The following is a 27,943-nucleotide window of genomic DNA, read 5'->3' on the forward strand; positions in this document are numbered from 1 at the left end:
ACTTAACAGTGTTTCTCTCATGGCTCAGTCTTTTGTATATACTAACAAACCACAGGATGCCACTTGATTCTTCAGCTGTGACGTGTAGTTTGGTTTAGGCTTGGAATGAGGAATCTGCAGTTGATGGATACCCAGACATTAACTGCTGTATTTCCTTTCTTCTCTTCCAAACCATTGGCAAAGTCAAGCAAACATTCCTCAGATGTTCCATGAAGGAAGGAGCTTTGGAGCAGGGGCAGGTAGTGTAAGCAGAAGATTCAGGCCTGAAGGCTGTGTTATTATCATTCTGTGTTATAAAGCTACAGTCACACGGGAATGGGGAACCAGGGTCTCAGCTGAGAAACCTTGGGAGTGAGCTGGTACCCCCACCTTATCTATTCTTCATCTGAGGTAGTGTGAGGAAGAAAACTGAAAGGGTATGAGTCAGACAGGGGTATTCAGATGGGGCCAGGGGCTGTCTTGAGCATGTGTACTTTGCTAGGTTCATTTCCTTCCCGGCCAAGTGGGGATAATGATATCTTAAATAAGATCTCCTAGTGTTACCATTAAATATAGGTACCTGACAGGCAGAGATCATTGTTTTTTATCTGTAACATTTATCCAGTGTTTAATATTACTGGGCCCTTAGACGGCACCGGCAATAGGAGAGTTTCTTCTTTGAGATGACCCAAGACCTAGTCCGGGCTGCATTACTCAGGGACTCTGAAGGTTCATATGAGATTTTTCTCTCACTCCTTGAACCTTAATCTTCCCTTCTGTGAAATAGGAAGCTGGACAAGATCTTCTCTATGCTATTTTCCGAGTCTAATGTTTGATGGGACTGTGCCCACTAGGTGTACTGCATCCCACTGATGCTATACAAATGGACAAGGCTTCAGACTAACGAAACAGACAGAAGTCACGAATCACGTTGTATTCGCAGACACACATGCATTTAAAACAGACTCTATGCACTTCCGGCCTACTTTTGCCTCTTTAAAGGTCAATGTTTGTTTGTTTGTTTCTTTTGAAACCTTCTTTTATTTGGTTTGTTTAGGAAGATGAAATCGGGGACAAGTTGTCGCTAACACGTTTTACGCACCTCCTGCCTCGGTGGCTAATTGCGCTACTGTTGTGATTGATGAGTGCTGCGCTACAATCAGCAGGAAGCGGCTGCCTTCCATGAAAGAGAAATGAGGTCACGGGGCAGGGCTAGGGAATTGCCATCTTGAAAGCAGGCCTGCTTGTCTGTTGCCTGTAGAAGAACTTGTACAATAATGCTTGACTCTTGACTCTGTCTGTTATGAAGAGGCTTGCTTCCTAGAGCTGGCTCCTCAGTAATTTTCAAAGTTGAAAATTTTCCCTGAATGTGCAATATTATTGAACATAGGTGCAATATTATTGAATATAGGTGCTAAAAGACCTAGGTATTATGAAGACTTTGGTATTAAATTTTAGTGCTAAAGCATATGAGTGCTATTGCCCAGAGAAAACTGATAGCTTCCACAACACTCTAAGCAGCCTTATAACATATAAAGCATTCTGGGACCACAGTCCTGAGAAGGGAATGTGTGTATGTGTGTGTGTGTCCCCATCCCTGTAGTCAGACATGCCACTCAAGTCACATGACTGGAGCATGGAGACTGCTCAGATTACCTCCTGGAAGTCAGACAGGTATTGGCCGACTGAGGCAGGTACAAAGTCAGCACTTGGCCTTGAGGAACGATGGGCATATCTTTCTTAAGCCCACGGGACCCGGTTGCCTCAGAAACTACTCTCCTGCACACTGCACATCGATCACCTCAGATTAGTCTGAGTAGCTGAGCAATTTGTTGACACATCACAGACATCCCTTCTCAAGTGGCCTTGGACCTGACAACTGTGGCCGGATTCCAAGCAACAGGACCACGTTTATCGAAAAGAGCTGTGGTACAGACCTCGGAACACTCTTCCGAGTGTACAGCGCAGACCTCGGAACACTCTTCCTGGGCGTGAGTCCCTAATCTACCATTTGCTAATTATGTGACTTTAGGCAAGGCAGAGTTTCCTCGTCTTTAAATGAGGTTGACTAAAGTTCTTCCCTCACAAAAAATGTTAGGAAGATAAAGGAACTAACACATGGAAATTTCTAGGAACAATGTGTTGTGCAATATAAGCGTTATGGCCAACAAAAACCCCAATTAACGGCAGCGTCCAGATGACTTTAATACATTCTTCTTTTTTTTTTTTTTGAGAAAGGGTTTCTCTGTAGTTTGGATCCTGTCCTGGAACTAGCTCTTGTAGACCAGGCTGGCCTCTAACTTCAGAGATCTGTCTGTCTCTGCCTCCCGAGTGCTGGGATTAAAGGCATGCGCCACCACCGCCCGGTGACTTTAATACATTCTAAACGTAAACCCTGTCTGCTACAGTCTATCGAAGAACGCAGCCTGTCCACGGAGCTGACTCTGTTTGGCCCTTTCATCTGATCACTGGACTTGATGCCGGCTGGTGGACCTTTCCAGGACAAGGAACTGCGTTTGAAATACAGAAAACTGACAGACCTCTCCCTCACACACACACTAATTACTGGGGTAACACACTGGCATAGGAGACTGTGGAATTGAGCTCTGGCTGGGAAGAAAGACCTTCAGGAATTATCAACTCCGTCTCATTATTTCAACTAAAATACAGATGTGTTCCAGTATTCATAGAAAGATAGAAACAAGAGCCAATCAGATTAATTTTAACTTTCTTTTTCTTTCAGGATTTTGGTGACAGCTTTAACCAAAGGGGGCTCTCTGATAGATGTCACTCCCAGGAGAGAGAACCGAGGTGTGAGACCCGGGAATACAATTTTCCTCATTTTTTCCCCAGGACTACGTCCCCTCAGATTTCTTTTGCTTTGATTGGCCCTTTCCAGTTGGACTGCTCAGGAATATGGCCTCTAGAGGAAATGGATAGGAGGAAGAATGCAGGATGGCAAATGGTTTCACAGGGAGATTTGACCACGGAAAAGGGTAGGCTGTGATTTTTGTTCTGAAATCAAGGAGATTCAGAGAGTAGCGCTGGAGAGACTGCTGTACAAACGGAAGGGAAGGCAGTGCCGTCCCACCAGGCTGCTTTCAGTCTGAAGCAAAGACAGGTCCTGGCTTTGCAGACGGCGAGCCCTGGTGCCTGCCCAAAAGACATGCTTATTTTTTTTTTCTCAGGGATCTTCAGCACATGCTGTCCCGGAACAGTTGATCCCTCTGCCTCAACTTCTCATATGCTAGGATTACAGGCCTGAGCCGTCACTGATAGATGGAGGACTTTAAAAGGGCTCTGTGGGAAAGAGTGGAGTTCTGAGTGGATGGGTATTGTTGACGCTAACACAGCCATGTCAAAGACCCCAGTGCCTTGGACGGAGTGCACAGAACATGCCAACCACAGCGTCTTATTCCTGGTGACACAGCCTGAGACCGCTCCCCCCTGAAGAGGCCCCTACCAAGGTTACCTAACCCGCCTCCTTGCTCAGCCAGGCATAACAATGTTGTTTTCAGGCTGCTGCTGGTGGTCTTCATCAGAACCCACAGACCACCGTACCCCAGCATTTTGTACTTGTGTCTGTGAGCTCTTCGCTCCCAGCCACCCTGAGCAGATCAGTCCTGGACTCCTGGAGGTGGCAGCAGAAATTCGGCTGTGAGAGCTGACAGCCGCTTGTCAGAATGGGGAAGTCTGCAGCTGACTAGTTAAACCAGGCAAACCTTTCAGATTCTGGGAACCCAAGAATCAGTGACAGATTTTATGGCATTCTCATGGTGAAGCAGTGGCTGGAGAAACTGGGTGTGACATCACACATCTGTATTCCCAGCACTGGGGAGGCTGAGGCAGGAGGACTAGGTTCAAGGGCAGCCTAAATTAAATAGCAAGTTTGAGGCCGACCTGAGGCTACATCATGATTCAAAGAGCCAGCTAGAAAGGGGAGACCTGTCTCTGTCTGGGTTCCTCTTTTTTTCTCCTCCTCGTTTCCCTGTCTGGGTTGTTCTTTTCTTCCTTCTCGTCCTCACGGTTTTAGATGGCAGGGGCCTTTGACATTTTGCAGAAGATAATCCTTTTCTTTTAAGCGTGTTTCTGACTCAGCCTTTGCTCCTTCCACATCACTAGAGTCTGAGCCCTCCAGAGATTAGCACTGGCCTGTCGCCACAGCAACTGCCCAGGCCCTGTGGGCATCCGTGGTAACGGGCTCAGGGCTTTGCAAACCAAAGCCTGGCTCGCAGTGCGATGAGGCCCCATGGGGAGCCTGATAAAAACAAGCAGGTTGTACTTCGAGATATTTTCTTTAATAGGATTAGCTGTGCAGGTGGGTCTCACCACACACCCCGTCAGCCCCTGACATGTGTGTGGTGGGGGAGAAGGATAGCTTGGTAAATGAAGGAAATTTTATTTTATTTTAAGGGCAGAAAAGATTCTTTCCAAATCTCTAGAGGGAACCTCCTTCATAAAAGGGAGTTTTCTTTTGTAAAAGAAACCTTCACCTACGCGGTAACCTGCACCGTTAGAGTCTGTAATTGGGGCCATCTTCGGAGAGCCACAGGTGCTGGCAGAGAGCTCAGCTTGCGGGGGGGTGGGGAGTGGACGGTGAGCTACAGAGGAAAGCAGATCACACGTGGGCACGACACGGGGAGGCGGGAGGGTGGGTCTGGTCTAGCAGGAGCAGTTTTGCTGCAGCAGTGGCGGGGTGTCTGAGAGACGTGTGGTCTTGGAGGCACCCAGCATGGAGGGGTCTGTGTCCAGGGAGTCCGACATCTTATCACAAATGGCATCCACCAGACGCTCGAAGGCCTGCCTCACGCTGATGTTCTCCTTGGCACTGGCTTCAAAGAAGTCAAACCCTAGGGAGAAAAGAGATATAAGTGCAGATGTTTCCCAGCCCTTCTGCTGGAACTATTTTGTGCCCCCGTCACAGGACTCTGGATCAATACAGCCAGAGCTCAGACATGAAGCAGGGAGGCCTCATTTCACACACAGAGGATTCTGCCTCAAAGGGTTGCCTGCACACCTTTTAAAACCAGATAGATCTTGGCTCTACCAGTGACTAATCCTGGGCAAATCATTCATTCTGCTTACACATTAACTTCTTAGTTTTCATATAGGAATAATTTTATCTACCTGGTAGAACTACTTCAGTGGGAACTGAACTAAGGCGCTTGGGAAGTATTACAGCCCCGTGCCTGAGGGAGCGGGGCGGGGGCAGGGCACGACATCAGGTGTTGGCTGAAGAAGTGAAGGCGTGTGCACTGTGCACGGAATCAGAGCACTTCACACATTCCAGAGCACTTAGCAGGTCCATTATCTCACTTTCTGTGGTGCCTGGGAGGAAGGAGCGCCAGTCACCTGTTCTTCAGATCACCGACAGAAGGACAGACAGACAGACGGACGACACTGGGGCTTGGGGAAGGAAGCAGGTGTGCCCAGTAAGAGTTCCAGCGTGCAAGCCCAGGTTTAAGGTTTTCTGTTGTTTTGGTCTCGCTGGGGACAGAACCTGGGACCTTGGACATACCGGCAGGCGTTCTAACACCAACTTCACTACACGCCCAGCCACTTTGGGACCTGTTCTTCACCTCCCTCTTACCGCACCCTGACAAGTTCTGGCCTAGGCTCTGGAGAACAAGTACCTAAAGAGTCACAGGGAATAGGTGACGTTTTATTTGCTTTTCCCCTTAAGTAGCCTCACGCTTTATCTGTTGAGCATCTCCTATATACCATACACTAAGCTAGAAACTTACAAACATCCTGTTTAGCCCCCACAGCAGCCTAGTGGGTAAACATCAACATTCCCAACCTGTACGTGAAGAGTACTCCAGGAGATTGCAAGGCTCACACAAGTCACATGGCTGTCAGTGGGAACTGAGTTTGGTCTTGGGTTTGCCTGGCTCCAAAGTCTATATACAACCGTCTTCGCTCTCCACCATCCAATTCCATCCTACTGCAATTGTGGTGTTTTTTGTTTTTTGTTTTGATACCGTGTGTCAGTATATAGTATATAGCCCAAGCGGCCTGGAACTCACTACACAGCCCAGGCTGGCCTGGAACTTATGATCCTCAGTCTCCCAAGTACTGGGATCACAGAGCTGTGCCACTCCATCAAGCCTTCATTTTCTTTCTTTACAGATCTGTTTGCTTTTATCTGACTGCTCTGGAGTCTGAATCTGGGCAAACCACCACACTTGTCGGATTCACTTAACCTCCCTGATTCTCAGACTTCTGGTTTGCCAAGTGGGAAGGATAACAGTCTTCCTATAGAGAGCTATCGGGAGGATTGAGAGTCAAAGGGCCAATTGCTGCCCCAAAACTGCCTGGTACAATGACAGATTCTTTCTAATGCTCCTTCCCCGTCTTTCATCATCTCCCACAGAGCAGAGGGTCTCTTTCCGCCCTGCACCTCCTTACTCTGCCATCTTCAGAAAACCTGAGGCCCAGGCACAAACAAGGCTCCTTTCCCCTGGCCTCAAAGCTGGAAGGCGCTCGCTCCTCCTGCCTGCGCACCTCCAGCTAAAAGCCTCTCCGATGGCCTACTTCCTGACCCGAGACAGGCAAGCTAAAGAAGTGCTTGCTAATTACAGCCCTGTGATGAAGAAAGAGGCAGCTGCTGGCTCATTATGCTCAGGCCTCAGGAACCCAGCAGCTTCGGGGACCCTTCAGCATACAGTTCTTCCTTAACGACTATCCCAAAAATCGGTTCCTTGGTCCTTTGACTGGCTTGCCTAGGAAAAGGGCTTCTGCCATCAGTGCGGATGAAGATGAAGAAGACACAGGTCAAAGCCAGGCCACAGATCCTTTGTGAGGAATAAGCAATGACGGGGGATGCACCACATTATACAGGTGGGCAGTGGGAAGAGGCCTGGAAGCCTGCCTAAATTTCAGCACAGTCTGTCAGCACGGGCAAGTAGCCTAATTGCTTCCAGCCTTCACCTCTTCATGTGTTGAAGAGGGTGACTATCACCTGCCTCAGGAGGAGGTACGGGAATGCACAGGACACGTGGCATGATTATCATGTCTTCAGTCTCCTTTGGCTTCCCACTGGAACACATAACAATTGGCCTCTCCTTACATTCCCCACCCACTTTAGTCTTAGCCCTTCCACTATCTCCCAACTTTTGGGGGGAAAACCCTCTTTTTCTTCAGCATTCAGGGTCAACCAACACAGCAGATTTTATTGAGCACTGACATTTTGCCAAGTCTTCTGCTAAGTACCAGGGACCTGGGGAGATCAAATCTAGTTCTGGAGTCTCGCTGGTAAGAGTTCTGATCATGTATATCTACATAGTTCTTAATAGTGTAAAAATAGAGTATTAGAACAGCCTTCTGAGGCCTCATCGCGTCTGCCCTATGGGTAGGGAATCGAGATGGAGGAAAGGGAGAAGCCAGGCTCTATCTCATGCCTCCTGGGTTCACCCTCCTTTGGAACAGTGACAGAGCGAGCTGTCACATTCTGAGTCCAACCAGAGGTCAAAAAGGGACACAGGAGAGGGAAGAAACTGTAAAGAAAATGAGGGACAGCTTCCGAAGTTAGCGGGAATGCAAGCCCTTCATGTTGGAACTGAACAAAATGCATCTCACTTTTCATTCTGCAGGACTCAGTGCTTTTTGTTCCCCTCTGCCATCACACCTGTTACCGTAAGTGGTAGAAATCCATCCAACTGGGAGGTCTCTGAGAAGGGACTGGACCACTCACTGGAGCACCAGCCCGAGTGGAGGAGGTGCTTGGTGAATATTGGTTGAATGAAAGAGGTAGGAAAGGTGCACGCAGTGGTGGCGCACACCTTTAATCCCAGCACTTGGGAGGCAGAGACAGGCAGATCTTTGTGAGTTCAAGACCAGCCTGGTCTACAGAGTGAATTCTAAGACAGCCAGAACTACACAAGGAAACCCTGTCTCAAATAATAATAATAATGATAATAATAATGATGATGATGATGATGATGATGTATGTAAGAGCATTGAGGACGTGATGAAGACATGTAACCATCAGAGGTCATGATATCTTGACTCAGCAAACATGCAATTGCACAGGCAGACCCTTACACTTGACAAGCTCCTAGTCTAGTGTAGGAGATGGACATACTGATACCATAGTGCTAAGTGTTGGGACAGTGGGAAGCCAAGGGATGCTAAGAACACAGAAGAGATACCTATCTAACTCTGAGGGCCAAGCTGGACTTCTTGGAGACAGTGGTGCTGATGCAAACATCCGCTGGGGACAAAGACACAGGACCGCGAGTGCATGCATGCACAGCTGACACAGCAGGAGAAACACGTGTGAACAGGGGAAGGGGGCAGAAAACATCTTTTCTATTAGCAAAAGGACCATGGCAGATTGTATCAGATCATGGTGGGATATGGAGAAACCTCACATGTTGAGACACAGAGAATAAGAGACCAAACATGGAGACTTGATATGTCATGTCAAAGAATATCTTTACTGTCATTTCAAAAGTATCCAGAGTCTGAGATTCTAATTTAAGTCTTCACCTCATGGGTCTAGTCAGCTCAGAACAACCTCCAATGCTCCTTCAATTACTGCCAGGCTCCTGGACGGCCTTTTATTGGTAGGCCCAGGTGGTAACCTTTCCTTCTGGCTCATTAATCAAGTGTTTCAGGAGCTGAGAGTCTAGTGTGGCAGAGAAGATGACAACCAATTAAGCAGACTAGTCACTCCTGCTCCTTTCCTCTCTCTGCTCCGGAACAACGGGATTTCGGCTGCCTCTAAGGGAGTCCAGTTCTCAACAGAATCTGAAACGTTCCCCATTTCCAAATGATAGGTTTGTCTAGCTTGCCAAAGTCAGCTGTTAGCCACAGACGGAGCCCACACCTGCTTCTGAACTTGACCTCAGATTCTGTTTGGAAATTCCCAACCAGCTATACTCACTTCTTAGCAGAACTCTGCCCCTGAATATTTCTCCACTACTGTTATGCTCAGATCCCTACTCCACCCTGACTGTACCTCTGCGTCTCCACCGTTTATTAACCTTCAACTCGTACCCTCTTGCTTCTTGCTGTTTTCCTTCCTGATCTAGGCTTAGTCTCTTTCTTGGTTATTTTATCTCTCATGGGAACAATTTACCCAACACCATGGCTTATTAAGGTAACCCAGGCTAGCCTCAAACTCACAGTCCTCTTGGCTTAACCTCCTAAGTACTGGGACTGCAAGCATTAGACACCAAAGTTGAGGCATATTTGTGTGTGTGTGTGTGTGTGTGTGTGTGTGTGTGTGTGTGTGTGTGGTGTTGAAATGTGGTCTTAGGGCCTCACACAAACGAGTACTGTACTGATGAGCTACATCCCTGGCCTTGTCATTTGTTGACCGTCTTCTCCCATTTTATTTCAGTTACGCTCTTGTACAAGACTTTTGTCTCAGATTTGTGTTACTGGGACTAAAAGAGGGCTGAGTAACTTCACATCTACCTCATTGGTTTAATACTCAAGACCCTGTATTCTTTGACTTTCCATCACTGTGGTAAGATACCTGACTCAAGCTACTCGTGAAGAAAATGATTTATGTGGTGCATGATCCAGGAGATTCAAAGTTTGAAGAGCAGAGCACTGGCTCTGTGGTGATGGTTGCCCTGCAGCTGCGTTTATCTCAGCCAGGAACACTGGTGAGAGCATCTGTGGAAGGAGGAAGACCATGCCTGGAACCACAAAGTAGAGAGCTGGGACGGGACAGGTTTGATGCTTTCATATCAACCCTTTCAAACCAGGTATAGTGGCTAATACCTGTAGTTCCCTTTTGAGAGGCAAGAGGATCAGGAGTTCAGAGCCAGCCTTGGCTAGATAGCAAGTGTGTGACCAGCCTGGGCTATCTTAAAGAGAAAAGTCCCCATAAGAGAATGCAAAGGGCAGCGCTGCCTAAGAGCACAACCCGAGAGCCCAGGTTCTTCCCATGGCTACTTCGGCCGTTTCCCAGCACCACCAGCTAAGGAGTAAGCTTTCAGTCACAGCCAGCATTCAAGCCACAGTGAAGCCACGGCAACCCTGCATGGCCTGAATCCTTTCTGCCTCTTAAGGTCCATGTTCTTGCCTCACACCTTGCTGTGGAAAGCTCAGTGCTCTCTCAGCTGAGCCTCTATGACCACTGTGGCCCTCTTGCTCCCACTCCTAATCATCTTCATTGTTCTTCCGTAGGATTTCTGATCCCAGACAGTCTCCCCTCTCTCTCTCTTCCCCCTTCTCCGCTGCAATCCCATGGCACCCAACAAAAGTGTTTCACGTAGATTCCAATCAAGAAAACAGAAGTGACTCTTCCCATTTAAATCAGAAGCAAGTTGGCTATATGGGTGGTGAAGGAATTGCGGAGAAAGACAGAATGGAGGAACCTAGGGCTCCTCCACAAATGATCGTTATGAAATTACTAGAGGCAAAGAAAGCTGGAGCCATGGCAGCAGGAAGCAGGAGGAGCAGGCCATGTTGATGTAGCTTGCCAAGAGAAAGGGTGGGATGGATGCCCAGGCTTCTTCTCTCCCTCTTCAATCCTCTGCCCTATAGCTGGGCTCAACCAGAAGCCACACTCAGAGGAAACACTTTCTGAAAAAGTTAGTCTCCCTCCCAGAGGGGACATGGGAAATGAGGAAAGTTAAATTTGTTGAGGATGCTCACATTTCTTTTTATGTGATTGTTTCAGGGTCATAAGCATCTTAAGAGCAAGGAATCCATTCGTTTCTGTGCCCAGGACCCATTAAGTGCTCAGAAGAGATGGCAGAAAATCTACAGTTCTCTCTACAAGGGATTTTCCACCTCCACCCATTGCCAACTGGCTTGCAGTGTCTCTAATTCTTCCATCATGTGACTTGCGTTAGCCAATGGAAATTGGTAGAAGTGATGGGATCCAAGTCCCAACAGAAGTTTTAAGAACCTTGTTTAGGCAGCTTGGACTGGAACCCAGAAGACATGAGGAAGACAGTCACAACCAACTGACAGCTGACATATAAAGTCAATGATAAGTAGACCTTTCTCATGAAAGCTCACTCCAGTTATGTGTTACCACAACATAATGTAAAGGAATCTCACTAGAGTTCAACCAATGGTGCAAATTTGAAGAGAATTTATGGCAGGATTTGTGGAAATGTGGTAGAGTGTGATGAGACCATTAAGAGTTTGATTGAGTTCCAAGACCCAGAAATACCACTTTTGGGCATATACCCAAAGGATGCTCAATCGTGCCACAAGGACATGTGCTCAACTATGTTCATAGAAGCATTACTTGTAATTGACAGAACCTGGAAACAACCTAGATGTCCCTCAACCGAAGAATGGATAAAATAAAAAGTGGTACATTTATACAATGAAATATTACTCAGTGGCAAAAAAATAATGACATCTCGAAATTTGCAAGGAAATTGTCAGGACTAGAAAAACCATATTGAGTGAGGTAACCCAGACACAGAAAGACAAATATAGTATTACTCACTCATAAGCAGATATTGGACATAAAGCAAAGGATAACCAGCCTACAGTCTGTAACTCCAAGGAACTTAGACAACAAAGAGGACCCAAGAGATATATATGAATCCATTTAGAAAGGAGAAAGAGACAAGATCTCCTGGGTAAATTGGGAATGCAGGGGGAGGGTAGAAGGGGAGAAGGGAGTGGGGAAAATGCATAGCTCAATAAAAATAAAAAATATTTCATATCATCACATGTCGTATCGTTTAAAAAAAAAGCTTGAGTCCAGTTCTGAAACTGGCATCTTTGCTAAGGGTCACAGTGAACTTGCTCTGCTCCAGGGCAGTCTTTAGGAGTCACACCATGGCTGCCAAGGCTGAAGACATGAAGACGAAAACCAAGAATTACAAAACTACCCCCTTTGACAGCCCCTTCCCAAACCAGAACCAGACCAAGAATTGCTTGCAGAACCACTAGGATTTCTACCCCTGAGAAAAGGCAATGAATAAAAAGGGGTGGGGTGGTGTGGGGTGGGGTCAGTGATGTCTCCAGGTGTGAGTGGTACCGATGTGTGTACAAGCCACGTTGCCCCTTACCATCAATCTCAGCCTGGGATGACTGTCACCGAGCAGAAGGCACATTTCCTGGGAGGATCTGACCTGGCTCTGCCCACTTCTCCTCTGTCCTCTCTCCTCCCCAGATAGTAAAGAGAGACCTGCGTACATGATGGTCCCTACCCAGGGACCTTGAATCATGATACAACTACTAATAAAAATTCACTGAAAAAGTTAAAAAAAAAAAGTTTGAGTCTAACTGGGTGGTGGTGGCACATGCCTTTAATCCCAGCACTTGAGAGGCAGAGGCAGACAGATCTCTGTGAGTTCGAGGCCAGCCTGGTATATGAGAGCAAGTTCTAGGACAGGCTCCAAAGTTAAAGAGAAACAGTCTTGAAAAAAAAAAAAAAAGTTTGAGCCTAAAGGCTAAGTTTAAGTACTGAGCCTGCCCACATTACTTATATGATGTAGGAAGGTTTTGTTTTCTGGAGGCAGGGGATGGAGCTCAGGTTGAGAATATGCTTTGCCTAGCATACATGAGCTCCTGGGATCAATCCTCACCACTGATAAAACCGGGAAGAGTGGTGCATGCCTGTGGTCCTAGCACCTGGGAAGTAGAGGCAGGAGGATCAGAAATTCAAAGTCATCCTTGACTCTACAGCAAGTTCAAGACCAGCTGGGGATTTATGAGACCCTGTCTTAAACAAACAAACAAACAAACAAACAAAGTCCCACACAAACTCTCCTTCCTTTGTAGGCATAGTTCTTTTATTTGCCTTTTGCAGCTCTAACAAGCATCATCCTAAATCAGAAACAAGAAAGGGACCAACAAGCCCTTTTCTGGCGGGCACACGGAGACAAACATCCTATACTGTCATACGTCCTGGGTGGAGGAAAAGTTCTCTGTACTACCAAAGGTCCACCTTCCTAGGTGTCTCTAAAACCACACCCAGGCCTCAGGAACTTGGAGTACAGAGGTCACACAGAAGAGAAAGGGAGTGCTCCTGGAGGAGAGAGCAGCCCTACTATACTGCCAGCAGGCCATTGAGTTACTTACTGGGGAAGTCTACCAGACCCAGGGTGGTGCGGCTCTGCGTTTCTCAGGTTGACAGATCTCCTAAACTCCTTCCATAACCAGATTCTGTGTGGGGAATCAGACAGCCCAGGGGAGCTCCAGATTCATAGTTCCCCAACTCCCACAAAAAAGAACTGCTCTCCCTTGGGTATATGGGCTCTTACCAAAGCTTGGCATTTGACCCTCAAACTAGATGAGTGCTCCAGGAGGGAGGGCAGAGCTGGAGTGGAGGGCCCAGCTTTCCTGGGAGCCTGCTTTTCTGTATATTCTGAATATTTGGCTAGTCTTCCCAGCCAGGTTTTCATCAGGAATCTCAACCACTCTACAGTGAGTCCCGCGGAATGGTTCAGTGAAGCAGTGACCTGCTTGACAATGAGCGAGACTTCTCTATCTAGATGTGTCTCCTTCAAAGCAGGCGATTTGGCCAACCAACAGATGGTAAGGATACCCTGTTCTGAGCCATTTTGACATTTCTCTCTGGAAACAGCTATTGGGAGACACGGTTTAAGATCCCAGGGTAACTTAGAAAAATTCCATGTGATTTAATAAGCTCACAGGGACTCAAGCCTAGACAAGGAACCACAGGTAACCAAGGAGAGCTGAGCAGGAGACAATAGTCTTCCCCAGAAAGAAACACACCAGTTGGATATTTACTATCAAGTGGCCAGCCCTTAAAACATATATATACATGGAACATTATATAGACTAAGCAGGTTGTGTTTCTGTATTTAGGAATATATATATATATATATGAATATATACATTTAAATGCAGCATTTGAGAGAGAACAAGGGGATACATATGAGAGGAGATAGGAGGAGAAAAAGCAAGGGAGAAATGTAATTTTCATTTCAAAAAATTATTCTAAAATTTTTATTTTTAAAATGAAACTAGTTTGAAGATTTTTTATTAGTTATTATAACAAGATTATTAATCATAATTAGTCACAAACAATAGTTCTTTGGGGGTAAAATTCACATACTGTACAATTCATCCACTTAAATAATTTTTATTTGTTTGTATTACATAATTATTCATTTAGTATCTTTGTCCTTGTCAGTTCCCTTACAGTGGAAATTCATATGCTCCCATTAATTATATCCTTACTGCCAGGGCAGAATATGACTCAGAGTTTATGCTCAATACTTTAAAAAATATGTGTGTGTGTGTGTGTGAGTGTGTGTGTGTGTGAGTGTGTGTGTGTGTGTGTGAGTGTGTGTGTGTGTGTGTGTGTGTGTGTGTGTTGGGGGCTGAACTAAGGTTGTCAGGATTAGATGACAGGAGCCTTTACTTCCTGTGCCATCATACTGGCTCTCAATCCATAATTTTCAATGAATAAATAGAATATATGAATATTTACCCTAAGCCAGATCCTTGAAATGAAACAAACCATACATATTTCCTGTTCTCAAAGGCCAAGAAGAGAGACAAATATGTAAATAGACACGCCCATTAAAACAGCAGAGGCAAACTCAGGAGGCGCTGTAGCATAGGGAAGGGTTGCCTGGTCTGTCTAAACCTGGCCAGTTCACAAAGGCTGTCTTTAGCGCCTCCTCACTCTCACACCTGTCTGTGTTCTGCATCCTGCCAGTCTCTAAGGGGTTGCAGGTCAGAAGCATAAAGGGATAAGCTGAAGTAAACCAAGTGTGGGCTTCACCGCATGCTTATCATTCTGTGAACAAAGTGGAGACACTTCCCGCACCGGGGACCCCCTCTGAGAAAGGAGCAGCAAGACCCAAGAAGAACCAATCTTTCTCCTAAGCATTAGGGTTTACTCATCTCTGTCCAGACTACTATCTTGGTTAACAGGGATGGAGAAGAAGTACAAGCAGTGGAGATACAGACACACACACACACACACACACACACACACACACACACACGAAACAAATACAGCACACAATTCACACTCGCATCTCAGAGCTTAGCCCCCTATAAGCCTCCTCATCTGTGCTCTGCCAGAGTCTAATCTTTAACTCTCTGTTCCTCAACAACAAAGCCACTTAGAATGACAAATTTGTAAGAAAGCTGCCTAAAAGCCCACCTAATCTCTATAGCAACAGTTCTCAAGCTGGGGGTCGAACGACCCTTTCCCAGCATATCAGATATTTATAATATACAATTCATAACAGTAGCAAAATTACAGTTACGAAGGAGCAACAAAAGAAGTTTATGCTTGGGGGTCACCACAACATGAGGAACTGTATTAAAGAGCCTCAGCAATAGGAAGGTTGAGAACCCCTGCTCTGGGAAAGACTATAAACTTTCTGCAGACATGGAAGGAACTATTCCTCCACGCCCTGGCAATCGTACATTGAACCACAGTATATATAATAAAAACTGATCTTTCAAGCAACCACAGGTATGGGTTCTGCTGTGAGGGCACTGAGACATGCCTGGGCATTTGGGCCTCAGTGGAACACAGGGGTCAAAATGTTTCCATCTTGGGAAGAATCCAAGCAGAACGGAGCCACAAACCTGAGCTGCATGGTGTTGCCTCTTCATGTGCCGACCTTGTGTGAATTGTGTTTTGGTGAGAGACATCCATTTACAGAGGTAAAAAAACGGTAAGGGAAGGCCTTTTGTGCTCGGCATCGCGGTTTCCGGAAGAATGTGTGCTATTATTTGGCCGCATTGGGCACAGTCTGCTTGACAGCTCCCAGTGAAGAGCAGAGCTTCCCCGGAATAATAGGCTTGTTTTTTATAGTAAGGACATGCTGAACCACAGAAAAGATTACGTTTCACTCTTTGTAGTAGTTGCTAGGAAGCACAAAGACAATATTTTGGCCTACCTCTTGCTGGTACCGGTGCCCAAGAACTTGTGGCATACATACTGACTAACTCTAGCTTTCTCTTGTCCTCCTCCTGCCCTTGCTAAAACTTTCTCATTTATTTATTTTATTCCACTCGACAATTATTTTTAAGAAACTACCTCAAATCCTTTGTGGGTGAATCACAGCTGGGCAGAGGTGGTGTATACCTTTAATCCCAGCATGTGGGAGGCAAAGGCAGTCAGATCCCTGAGTTTGAGGCTAGCCTGGTCTACAGAGTGATTTCCAGGACAGCCAGGGCTACAGAGAGAAACCCTGTCTCAAAAAACCAAAACAAAACCAAACCAACAAAAAAAATCTCAAAAAAAGTGTTTAAATTTTATTTATATATTATATACATATTATATCTATTTATACATATTTCAATTTTATTCAAATGTTCACTATAGGAAAATATATAAATAATGAACTCCCTAAAATCATGAGCACAAAGTCTCTATGTATATGACTCAAATATAGAACAATGAACACAGGGCACACAGGTACATCACTTATAATCACAATCTACCTTAATGTCCCAATAAAAACTGTCTCCTGTTCTCTATTTATTCCACTTCCACATGTGCACACATACATGTGAGCACACACACATACTCTACACATGCACATTTACCCACTTAAATACACACATGCGCACACATTTGTCATGTACATACCAAGCTGCTCTGCGAGGAGCCGGCCCTTCTCGGTGGGGACCACCCTTTCTTCTTCCATGTCACACTTGTTTCCCACCAGAATCACCTGGGCGTTGTCCCAGGAGTAGGTCTTAATCTGAGTAGCCCTGAGAAGACAGAGGAACGTATTACTCACACTGTCATCCCCCGCCTTTCCAGTTCCTGTGCTGACGGCTGCTATGGTACGCTGTCTGCCAAGCATGCTGTCTGCCAAGCATGCTGTCTAAAACCGGCCTGAAGCAGAGCATCTTCAATGGTCTACACATCATCACAGAAAATCGGACCTCCTAACGTCCCTTGCACAGGTCTTAACCTTTACCTTTTTTTTTTTTTTTTCCTGAGACAGGGTTTCTCCGCAGCTTTGGAGCCTGTCCTGGAACTAGCTCTTGTAGACCAGGCTGGCCTCAGACTCACAGAGATCTGCCTGCCTCTGCCTCCTGAGTGCTGGGATTAAAGGTGTGCGCCGCCACCACCGCCCGGCCTTAACCTCTACTCTTTAGGACTCTTTTCACACAAGAAATTTTTAAGTGATCTCAGGTGTATAGGCATTTAAAATAGATAGACAAATCAAACATTTACTAATAATAAATCACAAAAAATATTGTAAAACAGTTCTTTGGTGTGTGCGTATTATATATGTATAATTTTATCATTTATTAAAGCTAAAGTAAATTGCATAATGAGATGAATCTGTCTCCTTATTTTTACACAAAGAATTAAGTCTTAGTTGAATTTGATACTGAGAAACAGCATTTTTAACATTTAAAAAAATTAAGCAGGGTGTGGTGATGCACACCTTTAATCCCAGCAATCGGGAGGCAGAGGTGGGTGAATCTCTGTGAGTTTGAGGCCAGCCTGGTTAACATAGCAAGTTCAAGGACAGTCGGGACTATATTGAGAGACTCTGGTTGTTTAAAAGAAAATGGCCCCCAATGGGGGAGTGGCACTATTAGGAGGTGTGGCACTGTTGGCGTAGGTGTGCCTTGTTGGATTAAGTGTGTCACTGTGGAGGTGGGCTTTGAGGTCATTGCTCAAACTACACCCACTATGACACACAGACTCCTGCTGCCTGTGGGCCGAGATACAGAATTCTGAGCTCTTTTTCCAGTACTTTGTCTCCTTGCATGCCAACATGTTTCCCGCCATGACTAAACCTCTGAAGCTATAAACTAACTTCAATTAAATATTTTCCTTTATAAGAGTTGCTGTGGTCTTGGTGTCTCTTCACAGCAATAGAAACCCTAACTAAAACAGAGACTTTGTCTCAAAAAACAATAAATAAATAAATAAGATTTGAAGCAGGGACTAGAGAGGCAACTTAGTGGTTAAGAGCACTGGTTTTCTTGGAGAGGACCCAGGTTTGGTTCTCAGGGCCCACAGAGTGACTTACAACTGTCCCTAACTCCAGGTCCAGGAGGAATCTGTTGCCCTCACCTGACCTCCATAGGCAGTGCTTGCGTGTGGTACGTAAACATACATGCAGGGAAAACACTCAAGCATCTCAAATAAAAATGCATAAATCCTTTCGTAAGAACTATTTAAAAACATGAGATAGTGTTTCTTTATATAGACCTAGCTGGCCTGGAACGCTCTATGTAGACTAGACGAGTCTCATACTTGTGGAGATTCCCCTGCCTCTGACTTTCAAGTGCCAGGATTGAAGGATTTTGCTACCACCACATGCACAGAGCACAGTGTGTGCTGTGTTCAGATCAAGGCTGTCCTGAAATTGTGCGGCTACACTGTCGGAAACAGCTCAGACTCCTGCTATGTCTGGCTTTGAATTAAATTTTGGTCGTGTGTGTTCAGACACATTTTGCTGTTTAGTTTTTTAAAGATCCTTATGTTCAGTTATGTGAATCCATGTGGGGTCGCAACACACTGTTGGGGAAGCTTTGCCCTTAGAAGAGTGGTGGGAGGGTCGTCTGAGCTGAGATCATAGCCACTCCCTTCTTCCTGCCCCTCAGGACACACACACACACACACACACACACACACACACACACACCTATCAGTTGCATGCAATCCTGTCCCAATATACAAGTCCTTAGGAGGTGCTAAATAGTTCTACTTATATAAGAAAATTATAAGACTTGTTTTTTTTTTTTTGAGACTTTGACTTTAAAATAGAGTCTCGCTGTAGTCCAGGATAGACTGGAACTCAGTATGTAGCACAGATTAACCCCCAAACTCAGTGATCCTCCTGTTTCAGCCTTCCCAGTGCTAGGATTTCAGATATGAACTACTACTCCCAGCTCAATGATGAGACGTTTGTTTGTTGAGATAGGGCCTCACTGGGTAGCCTAGTCTGGCCCCAACCAACTCATGGAGATCCTGGTGCCTTAATCCCTCAAGTATGGAATTTGAGGTGTGAGCTACCACTGTTCAGCTCTATCGTGAGACTTTTAAAAAATACCTTTCAAATATTTGTACTTTGCATTTTCAAAGTGGACATGTTTAACTTCTATAATTAGAAAAATTTAGAAGAATAAAATAGGGCCCTATACCGTCCACACTGGGGGGAATGGGCCTAATTCTCAATCTGACTCCCCCTTTAGGTGAGATGATCCCCTTTAATCCTCTGAGCCTCCACCATGATATCTCTTCTACTTGGCTAAACTCTTTCCAGGGAGTGGGGACGACAACAACAAGCCTCGTCATCTCAGGGATGCCAGCCTCCAGAACAGAGAGCAGAGGGGGTGGCAGTGGAGATTGGTGAGTGTCTGGTCCGCGAATGGCTAATCCTGACAGAGCTTGACTCCGGCCCTACCTGCATCGCCATTCAGCCTGGCTAGACTCTAGCTCCAGCGTGGACCTAGTCCTAATTTTGCTCCTCAAAGTAACCCCACCACTGACTTCATCTAGCGAAAAGCCGTTCATTCCCTTAAGAAACAAAATTCTCTCAGTCAGCATTTGCTGAGGGCTCACAAAGAGACAGGCCTCCCTCTGAGTATTGGGACTTGGGTGACTGAGACCAAGTTGTCAAAGGTCAGTATCTGGGAACGATGGACACTCGATCACAAGGCAGGTACTAGAAGCCAACCTCTGACTGTTGTCTTCTGCTCTCCCTTTCATCTCCCCCTGCTCCTCTCACCCCAGCCTCTCTCAGCTCCCAGATTAGCAATGAGCTCGGGTTATTCTTAGAAAACTATCGCTAGGTTTAGGTGTTAAAGTCACCGTGTTCCTGAGGCAGCGTGAACAGAGACTGGTGGAGAGGAGAGGGGTCATGGCCAACAGGGAAGGAGCAGGGTGTTGACTCCTGGTCGCTCCATAGGAGGTACGGAGAGACACAGAGAAGGTGGACAAAGACGGGCAGGGAAGGAGGGAGATGGTCATGACTGGAGAGACCAAAGAGAAAAAGGGAATAGTGAGAGGACAGGAGAGGGGGAGGGAAGTAGAGGAAAGACATTAAGGAAGGTTTAGTGATAGTCTATCCCAAAAATCACCAAAACAATCAAAAGAGGTGAGACCCAGTGGGAAGCAATTAGGTCACGAAGGGATGGGTATAATTCTTGAGGGATCCTGATTAGTTTCTATGAGAACTGCAAAAGAACAAACCTGATCCCTCCCCCAGCTTCCTGAATTCCCCTATGGTCTTTCTTACTTATGCTCCCGTTAGGTTTGATGCCGCCTGCCATGACCATGACATGGTACAGCCAGGAGACCCCTGCCAGGCCCAGGGCCACGTTGTCTAGACTTTGGGCCTGCAAGCCAGTGAGCTAGCAAATATCTTTGCTATATAAAGTCCTGCCCCACCCCCACCATGTTGCTATAGTAACAGAAACCAGACTAAGAAAACAGTTATGAGCAGAAAGGAGACAAAGTTAGTGTTGGTCAACTGTTGCTGGCTACACGGCTCACTCGGCTCCGCTGTTGCTAAAGAACAGTAATGGCACAGACACCCCACTTTCCCTTGTCCTCCACTGATTAGGGGCACTGGGCAACAGCCCCTCTTTCTCATTTATGTCTCATGTGTCCCCGTGAGTGGTACCCTAAGAAGAAAGGTGTCAGTGACTCAGAGGTTGTATCTCTAGAGTGTTGTGATGATTTCCATTGCCAATGGAACCCTTTTGAACTTGGACTGGATTTACTCTTGGGCCCAAGCCCAGCACAGTGACAGATGCTATATGGGCTCATTTGCCACTGTAGCCAGAGGAATCATCGTGAAACAAAACTTGGAACTAGTTCATTTCAAATTCCAATATCATCATCTACAGGATAAAATTCAAATGTTTTACACAAACCCTCCCATGGCCTATATTTCTCTTAACCTCTGACCTACTTTCTCATCTTTGCACATCTGTATTCTTTGTTTGAAAATTCTTATCCATTTGTCCCTCAGACTAACTCCTGTTTATTTTTCAGAACTTAGCATACATGTCCTCAACTCCAAGATGACTTCCCTGACTCCAGCGGCTGGACCAGAGAACGCCCTCTTCTGGGTTCCCACCGCCTGTATGCCTCTCTTGGACACTGTGGTATTGAAGAACATGGTCCGTTGTCACCAACTTGACACACACTAGAGCCATCAGGAAATAGGGAACCTCAGCTGAGGACCTGCCTTGACCAGAGGCCTGTGAGCAAGTCTCTGGGGGCGTTTTCTTGATTAATAATTGATGTGAGAGGGCCCAGCCCACTGAGGGCAGTGCCACCTCTGGGCAGGTGGTCCTGGGTTGTATGAGCAAGCCGGCTGAGCAAGTCACGGGGCTGGGAGCAAGCCAGTGAGAAGCATTCCTTCTATAGTCTCTGCTTCAGTTCCTACCTTCAGGCTCCGGCCTCAAGTTCTGCCCTGGCTTCCCTCCGTGATAAATATTGTGACCTGGAGCTGTAAGACGAAATGAACAGCCTCCTCCCCAAGTTACTTTTGGTCAGTGTTTAATCAGGGCAACAACAAAGCAAAGCAGGACAACACCTGACACCTGACACTTCCATGGCCCACGCCTAGTTTGATGATTTTTCCCTCTACTGTGAGAACATCTTAAAATCAGGAGCCATGACCGATTTACCTGGAATTCCCTAACACATAGCACAGGCTTATCACAGGCTAGGTTTTCATGAACAATTGGGTGAAGGAATTAGTGAATGAATTTGGTCTGTACCAGTCCTGGACAGCATTGAAGGATTCCTCGTTGGTGATGTCATACATCAGAATGAAGCCCATGGCCCCACGGTAATAGGCTGTGGTGATGGTCCGGTATCGCTCTTGCCCAGCTGTATCCTGGGTAAGAAAAGGAGAGAATCAGTCTCCTAGGAAGTTGACTGGCATCCTGGAAAGTCCCCAAGACAATGAACTAACAACCAAGGCCTATTTAAGAAGCAGGCTTTATGCTTATTGCACTGTGGTATAACTGGAGGAACACTAAGAAAATAATTAGCATTCCAATGGAAAAATGGTCAAGAGGCATGAATAATTCACAGGAGAAATGTAAATGGGTAATCATTGTATTTTTAAAAACCCTATATCCTTACTTTAATTGGCATATGGTGACTATACATAATAATAGGTTTCAATATGGCCTTTTCATATTTACATGTATTTTTATTATATATACCTCCATTACCTTCCCTGCTCCCTACTCTTGCTGCTTTCCTTTCTCTTCCCACCCAGTCTCTCTCTCTCTCTCTCTCCCCCTTTCCCCTTCCTTCCTTCCTTCTTTCTTCCTTCCTTCCTTCCTTGCTTCTTTACTTTTTATGAGCAATGGGTTCCACCAGAGTACATCAGAGTAACTTATACGGTCCTGGCAGAGGAATTGCTTTTAGAAGTATGGGCTCTTTATTAGTGACTATACCTCTAAAGAAAATGCTTTTCCTCCTACAGCAGCCATCAAGCCCCTATGGATACTCAAGGAAGAATGGGGCCTTGTGACCCTGTCACATACACATAGATACCATTATCTGTCCACAGTTCTTGGTCAGGGGAAGCTAAGGGCTCCTCTCTTTCTCGACAGGATATTGACAGACCCAACCTTGCATGAGTCTTATACTGTTAATCTCAGCTGATGTGAGATCCAAAGTACACCAGGGCTGGTGAGATGGCTCAGTGAGTCGAGGTGTCCATCATTGAAGCTGATGACCCAAGTTCAATGTCCTGGACCCACATGGTAGCAGGAAAGAATGAATGTGAGCAACTTGTTCCCTGACTTCCACACATGTGCAATGCTTAAGTGAGAGAGAGAACACTCATGCTTACACATTAGTTCAAAACAAAAGTGAAGCAACAACGTGATATTCCAAAGACAGCATTCTGCTCAGCCCACTCCTTCCTTAGTACAGCAGCTCCATAGTCTCAGCACTCAGCCGGGTACGAGTCTTACAGTTGCTACTACTCATTGCAAAGTGAGCCTTCTGACTAACGCTGATGGTAGCACTACTCTATTGGCATGGACATAAATATTTGGCAGCAATATGATGTACACAACTTGTTCATTTGGCGAAATCAGCAATAGCTTCTCTGCTAGGGCCTATGACCTTGCTGGCTACAGGCTTTTGGACAGGCTTGCGGTACCAAATTGGATTCCCTCCTTGAAGGGAGCCTCAAATCTGATCAAGGAGCAGCTGGTACCCCCATTTCTGACTTGCCACTGTTGTGCCAATGCAAACCTCTTTCCTAGCTGGTTGGTGGTACAGTGCACAGGTCTACACCTGCATCACAGTCTTCGTGGAAATTGTTGCCTAGCAGCCTGACCCGTGAGAGCTAGCCATCAGGGAAGAAATTCTCTCTTTGTTCCAGCTTGATTTTGAAGTCTTGCAAGCAAAGCATGAGGTGAGCAAGAGGGTCTAGTCCTGTTGAGTAACCGATGGCTGTGGCAAATACCTGTACTGTTTTGGGGGGACCTCAGCGGTCTTCCTGACCATAGGGAGGGAGCTCTGGCTCTGTTACAGGATTTTCATGGAATAAACTGTAGTTTCTGGGAACAGCTCTACTCACCATGTAACGTACTTACATTTAAATTATTTTTCATTTCTTAATTTAGTTTTTATAGATGCGCTTATTTAAAATTTTATTTTTATGTTTACGGATGTTTTGCCTGCATGTAGGTCCGTGTACCATGTGCATGCCTGGTGCCTGTGGAGGTCAGGAAAGGGTGCCTGAGGCCAGAAGAGGGTACTGGATCCTCTGGGACTGGAGTTACAGACAGTTGTTAGCCACCATGTGGGTGCTGGAAACAAACTCAGGTCCTCTCAAAGAGCAACCAGTGCTCTTAATTGCTGAGCCATCTCTCCAGCTTCTTGATTTAATTTTTTTTAAAACAGCATTTCTATTTTATTATTCAGTAAAATAAAACCCCGATTTATTGTTGGACATTGCTTCACACATACATCAAACAGGCCCCAAATAAATAAATAGCAATTGCATAAACAAAAAAAAAAAGAAAAAAAGAAAGAAGAACAAAAAGGACCCTTCTATCTATGGTCTTTTTAACCACCTATGAGCTACCCAACTACCTATAGTACAACTAGGTACATATGTACATACACAGAAACAGTCACTTGAATGCTCGGAATGAGACTGTTTTGTTGTTTTTGTTTTCGTTTTCACCCTTGAGATTATAATGAACATACTCGCACCACAAGTAAAGACAGAATTAGGACAGAGAACACTCGGAAGGCTGGTTTGGTCAAAAATCGGCTGACCCCTAACAATATGCACAAAAATAAAAAGTGTAAATAAAAAACACAAACATATTTTCCTTTCAAAGTATTTTTAAGAAATAAAATTGGCTGTGGAAATTTTGGGTTTTTTTTTCCTCCCCTGTTGCAAATCCACGTGGTTTTGGTGAGGTGGTGAAGAGCGCACGTCATCTGTGGGTGGGCGGGGCTTATTCCTCTACCTGGAAGTAAAAGGTGACTAGGTCACGGTGACTTTAAGTTTAGCTTTTTCCTTTTTCCTGTCTAGCCATCTTCTTAAGTCTTCTGCTTCTTGGTGTCAACACCATCCTCCTCGTCATCTTCAGGTACCCATTGGCCCGTAGGAGCCTCTGTTTCTTCATCTTCAGCTCCGCCCCCTTCTTCACCGTCACCTTCTTCCTCTTCTTCATCTACCTCCTGCTCCCACTTTCCTCATTAGCACCCATTGGCAGGTGCGTCTCTTCCATTCTCTGCCTTTTCCACGACTTCTACTTCAAGTCCTAGGTGGTGATCTCGAAGCTGGTGTCCATGGCCGCGTCTGACGTGGGGGGACGCACCACCGATCCTGATCTGATGCAGTCAATGAGAAAGAAATCGAGTTCCAGTACTCTAGCAAAAAAGCTGCCAGAATCTGTGGTGGAGGAGGAGGCGGGTGGCAAGTGCGCTTGGAGCAGGTTTGATTTAATTTTTTATTAGCTTACCCATTACCAGTTTCCCTTCTGGCCTTCTCACTCATCCTTAGTCTAGGCTGACCCTCTCCTGCTCTCCTTCCCCATCTCTCTGTCCCCTCTCTGCATTTAACACCACCCTCTGCCCGGTATTCCCCACTCCCACTCTTCACACCTGTTTTACCCTCACCCCAAGAACCTCTTTTTCCCTTCTCATAAGCCCCTTTTGTTTCCAGGCCTACGCACACCCCCACTTAAATGCACATACACAACAATTAGCAGGTAGGATCTACACATGAGATAATATGTGCATTATTTATCATCCTGGTCTCGGGTTACTTCTCTGAATATAACATTTTCCAGTTTAATTCATTTCCTGCAGATTTCATCATTTCATTTTTCTTTACAGTTGAACAAAATTTCTTCCTTCTTATTTTCAATAAAATTTCCAGGTTGGGTGAGATGACTTAGCAGTCATCTGCCATCTGAAGGTGGCAGAGTTCAACCCCAAGAACCCACATGATGAAAGAAAAGACACAAGAAGTACAGCTTTGGGGAAGTCACTTACCCTTTCTGCATTTTTTTGAAACCTAAATTTTATTGTTAGTTTATTGTCATATTGAATTCATTGTGTGTACATGTGCATGCCACAGTTGAAGAATACAGGCCAGATAAGAACTTTTTGGTTCTATTATTATTATTATTATTACTATTATGTGTAACATGAAGGGTCCTGCTTGTTGGGGTTTCTGTCCTGCCCAGGACCTCATAGCCGGCAAGCCACAAAGAAAATCACACAGAGAACTCCATAAGATTATAAACTGATTGGCCCATTAGCTCAGGCTACTTATTAGCTCTTATAACTTATGTTAGCCCATTATTTTTATCTATGTTAGCCACACGGCTCAGTACCTTTCTCAGCGGGGCAGCTTACACTTTGCCTCTCCGGTGGTCTGGGCAGAACTGTGGAGGGAGCTTCCTGCTTCCCAGAATACTCCTGTTCTCATTGCCCCGCCTCTACTTCCTGTCTGGTTGACCCACCTATACTTCCTGCCTGGCCAATCAGTGTTTATTTAAAATATGATTGACAGCATACAAACAATTCTCCCACACCAATTATGTCTACAGTACTCTGTCTGCTTGCAGGCCAGAAGAGGACACCAGATCTCATTATACACCATTGTGAGCCACCTTGTGGTTGCTGGGAATTGAACTTTTTGGGAGAACAGCCCGTGCTCTCAACTGCTGGGTCAGTTCTCCAGCCCTGACTTTTTGTTTCTTTTCTAAGCTCAGTGCACATGCCACAACACCTCAATCAGTGAAAGACTGCTCTATCTACAAGCATTTACTGAGTACCACCTATGACGATAATGAAAATAAACAGTAAGGGCAATATGAATTCTAAAGTGTCACTACTGCACCAAGTAGTTAGAAGTTTAAAGCCCTATGGACTCCTTTTGCAACAGGACTTCCTCCCTCCCTAACCCTATTTGGTCTCTAGGCCTGGGTGCCTGACTTAAGTGTGTGACCTTTGACACAGTTCCCTACAAATGACTTCCCCCATCCCCCACCCACCCCACCCCATGCTGTCCATATGATAATTAGGGGTTGTGCTCCAGATGGTAGGACCCTGCTACCAAATGCAAATCAGGTGATGCCCCAGCCACGGTCTCCATCCTATAGATTCCCCTTCCTCTGAAATAAAGTGCAGCTGTAGCACTGAAGTAGACTCCCAGAAGGCTATTTTCTGTCGTACCCTCAAGTTGTACAAAGCCGTGCATGCTGCCTCTGCTCCCTTCATCCCTGCGGCCTTTGGACCATGAGGAAAAGAAAGGTCCCACAGGAGTAAACACCATCCCTGTTCTCAGGAAATCTCGGTGGAGCTTCATAGAGAGGCTAAGACTTATCACTGAACTAGTCATTAGCAATAGGAGACATCAAAAATGTCATCTACAGAAGTGGTCAAAGCAAAGGCGATCTGAATTCAGGTGAGGGATAAACAGTGCTGGGAAAGTTACAGGCCACGTCAGAAAGCGGAGGCCGTTTTATCTGGGCTCTTCTGTAATTTTAGCAGCTGGAACACAGTTGTTTCCTTCCATCACTGGTCCTACCCATCAAGGGTTGGCTGGTGCTCTGCTTTGCATCTTCCTGTGTTCAGGATAAAGACTGACAGAGGCGCTACCCAGGGGAAGACAGCGCAGGACCCACGTGGGAGTTCTTAGAGCTTCTCTTCCTCATTTCACTAGGTGAAGCACATCCAATATCCAGACACAGTTTTCAAAGGGGAAGACAGTACAGTCCTATCAGGTACTCGGAAAAACAAAGCAATGTATAGTAAACAACATGAGATTCCTGTCAGTGGAGCCTGCCTGCACCGGGCCCGGGGGCCTCACCTAAAGATGTGCATAAGGAGGGCACCAGGGACTTTCCTAGGGAGGTTTTCCCAGCAGAGAAGTGAAGGAATTATGATATCTATCTATCTATCTATCTATCTATCTATCTATCTATCTATCTGTCTGTCTGTCTATCTATCGCCTATCCATCTGTCTATCGTATCTGTGTGTGAGGGGGAGGAGCATGTACATGCCGCAGTGTATGTGTGGAGGTCACAGGATACTTTGTTTAGGTGGTTGTTTCCTTCCAACTGGGGGTTCTGAGGATGGAGCTGAGGTAGATAGGTTTGCATAAGAGGAGCTTTCGTCCACTGAGCCATCTCACCAACCCAAGAAGAGTTTGTGCACGTGAGTACTCAGGCATTTAAAGAATGGTGGGAAGTGGGACATGAGCAGGCGACGAAACTAGAGAGAACTTTGTATGTTGTGTTATGGCGTAGAAGCTTTATTTTGTAGGGTCAACTTTTTGAAGCAGGAGACTAACTTAAATTAGATCAATGGTGTGACACTAAGATTGGTTAGAGGATTTTGAAGTGGCCCAGGTAAGATCTGATAAAGATATTCTAAAATAAAATTACAAGGGACTAAAAAGTTGGGTCAGCAGTTAAGATCACTGGCTGCTCTCAAGAGTTCAATTCCCAGCACTCATACTACAGCTCCCAACCATCTGTAACTTCAGTTCCAGGGAATCAGATGCCTTTGTCTGGCCTCAACATACACTTGGCACACAGACATACATA

The 27,943-nt window shown here is 45.7% G+C and overlaps 1 protein-coding gene and 1 pseudogene across 2 annotated transcripts in view; one reads left to right on the forward strand and one right to left on the reverse strand.

Moving 5' to 3' along the window:
• Positions 1-4,255: 4,255 nt before the first annotated feature.
• The window catches only part of Rab3b (RAB3B, member RAS oncogene family), a 68,102-nt gene continuing 44,414 nt past the window's right edge, over positions 4,256-27,943 (reverse strand). For both annotated transcript variants that reach the window (XM_087904753.1, XM_087904754.1), the window contains exons 3-5: positions 21,613-21,731; positions 16,496-16,620; positions 4,256-4,829 (exon numbers count right to left, since the gene is read on the reverse strand). In XM_087904753.1, the coding sequence (XP_087760879.1) occupies positions 4,642-4,829; positions 16,496-16,620; positions 21,613-21,731 (432 nt within the window). In that variant the 3' untranslated portion in view covers positions 4,256-4,641. The remainder of the gene's footprint in view (positions 4,830-16,495; positions 16,621-21,612; positions 21,732-27,943) is intronic.
• On the forward strand, positions 11,761-12,037 carry LOC148122729 (cytochrome c oxidase subunit 6B1 pseudogene; annotated as a pseudogene).

This window comes from Myodes glareolus, chromosome 3 (genome assembly GCF_982192425.1).
Source record: "Myodes glareolus chromosome 3, mMyoGla1.1, whole genome shotgun sequence".
Classification (NCBI taxonomy): domain Eukaryota; kingdom Metazoa; phylum Chordata; class Mammalia; order Rodentia; family Cricetidae; genus Myodes; species Myodes glareolus.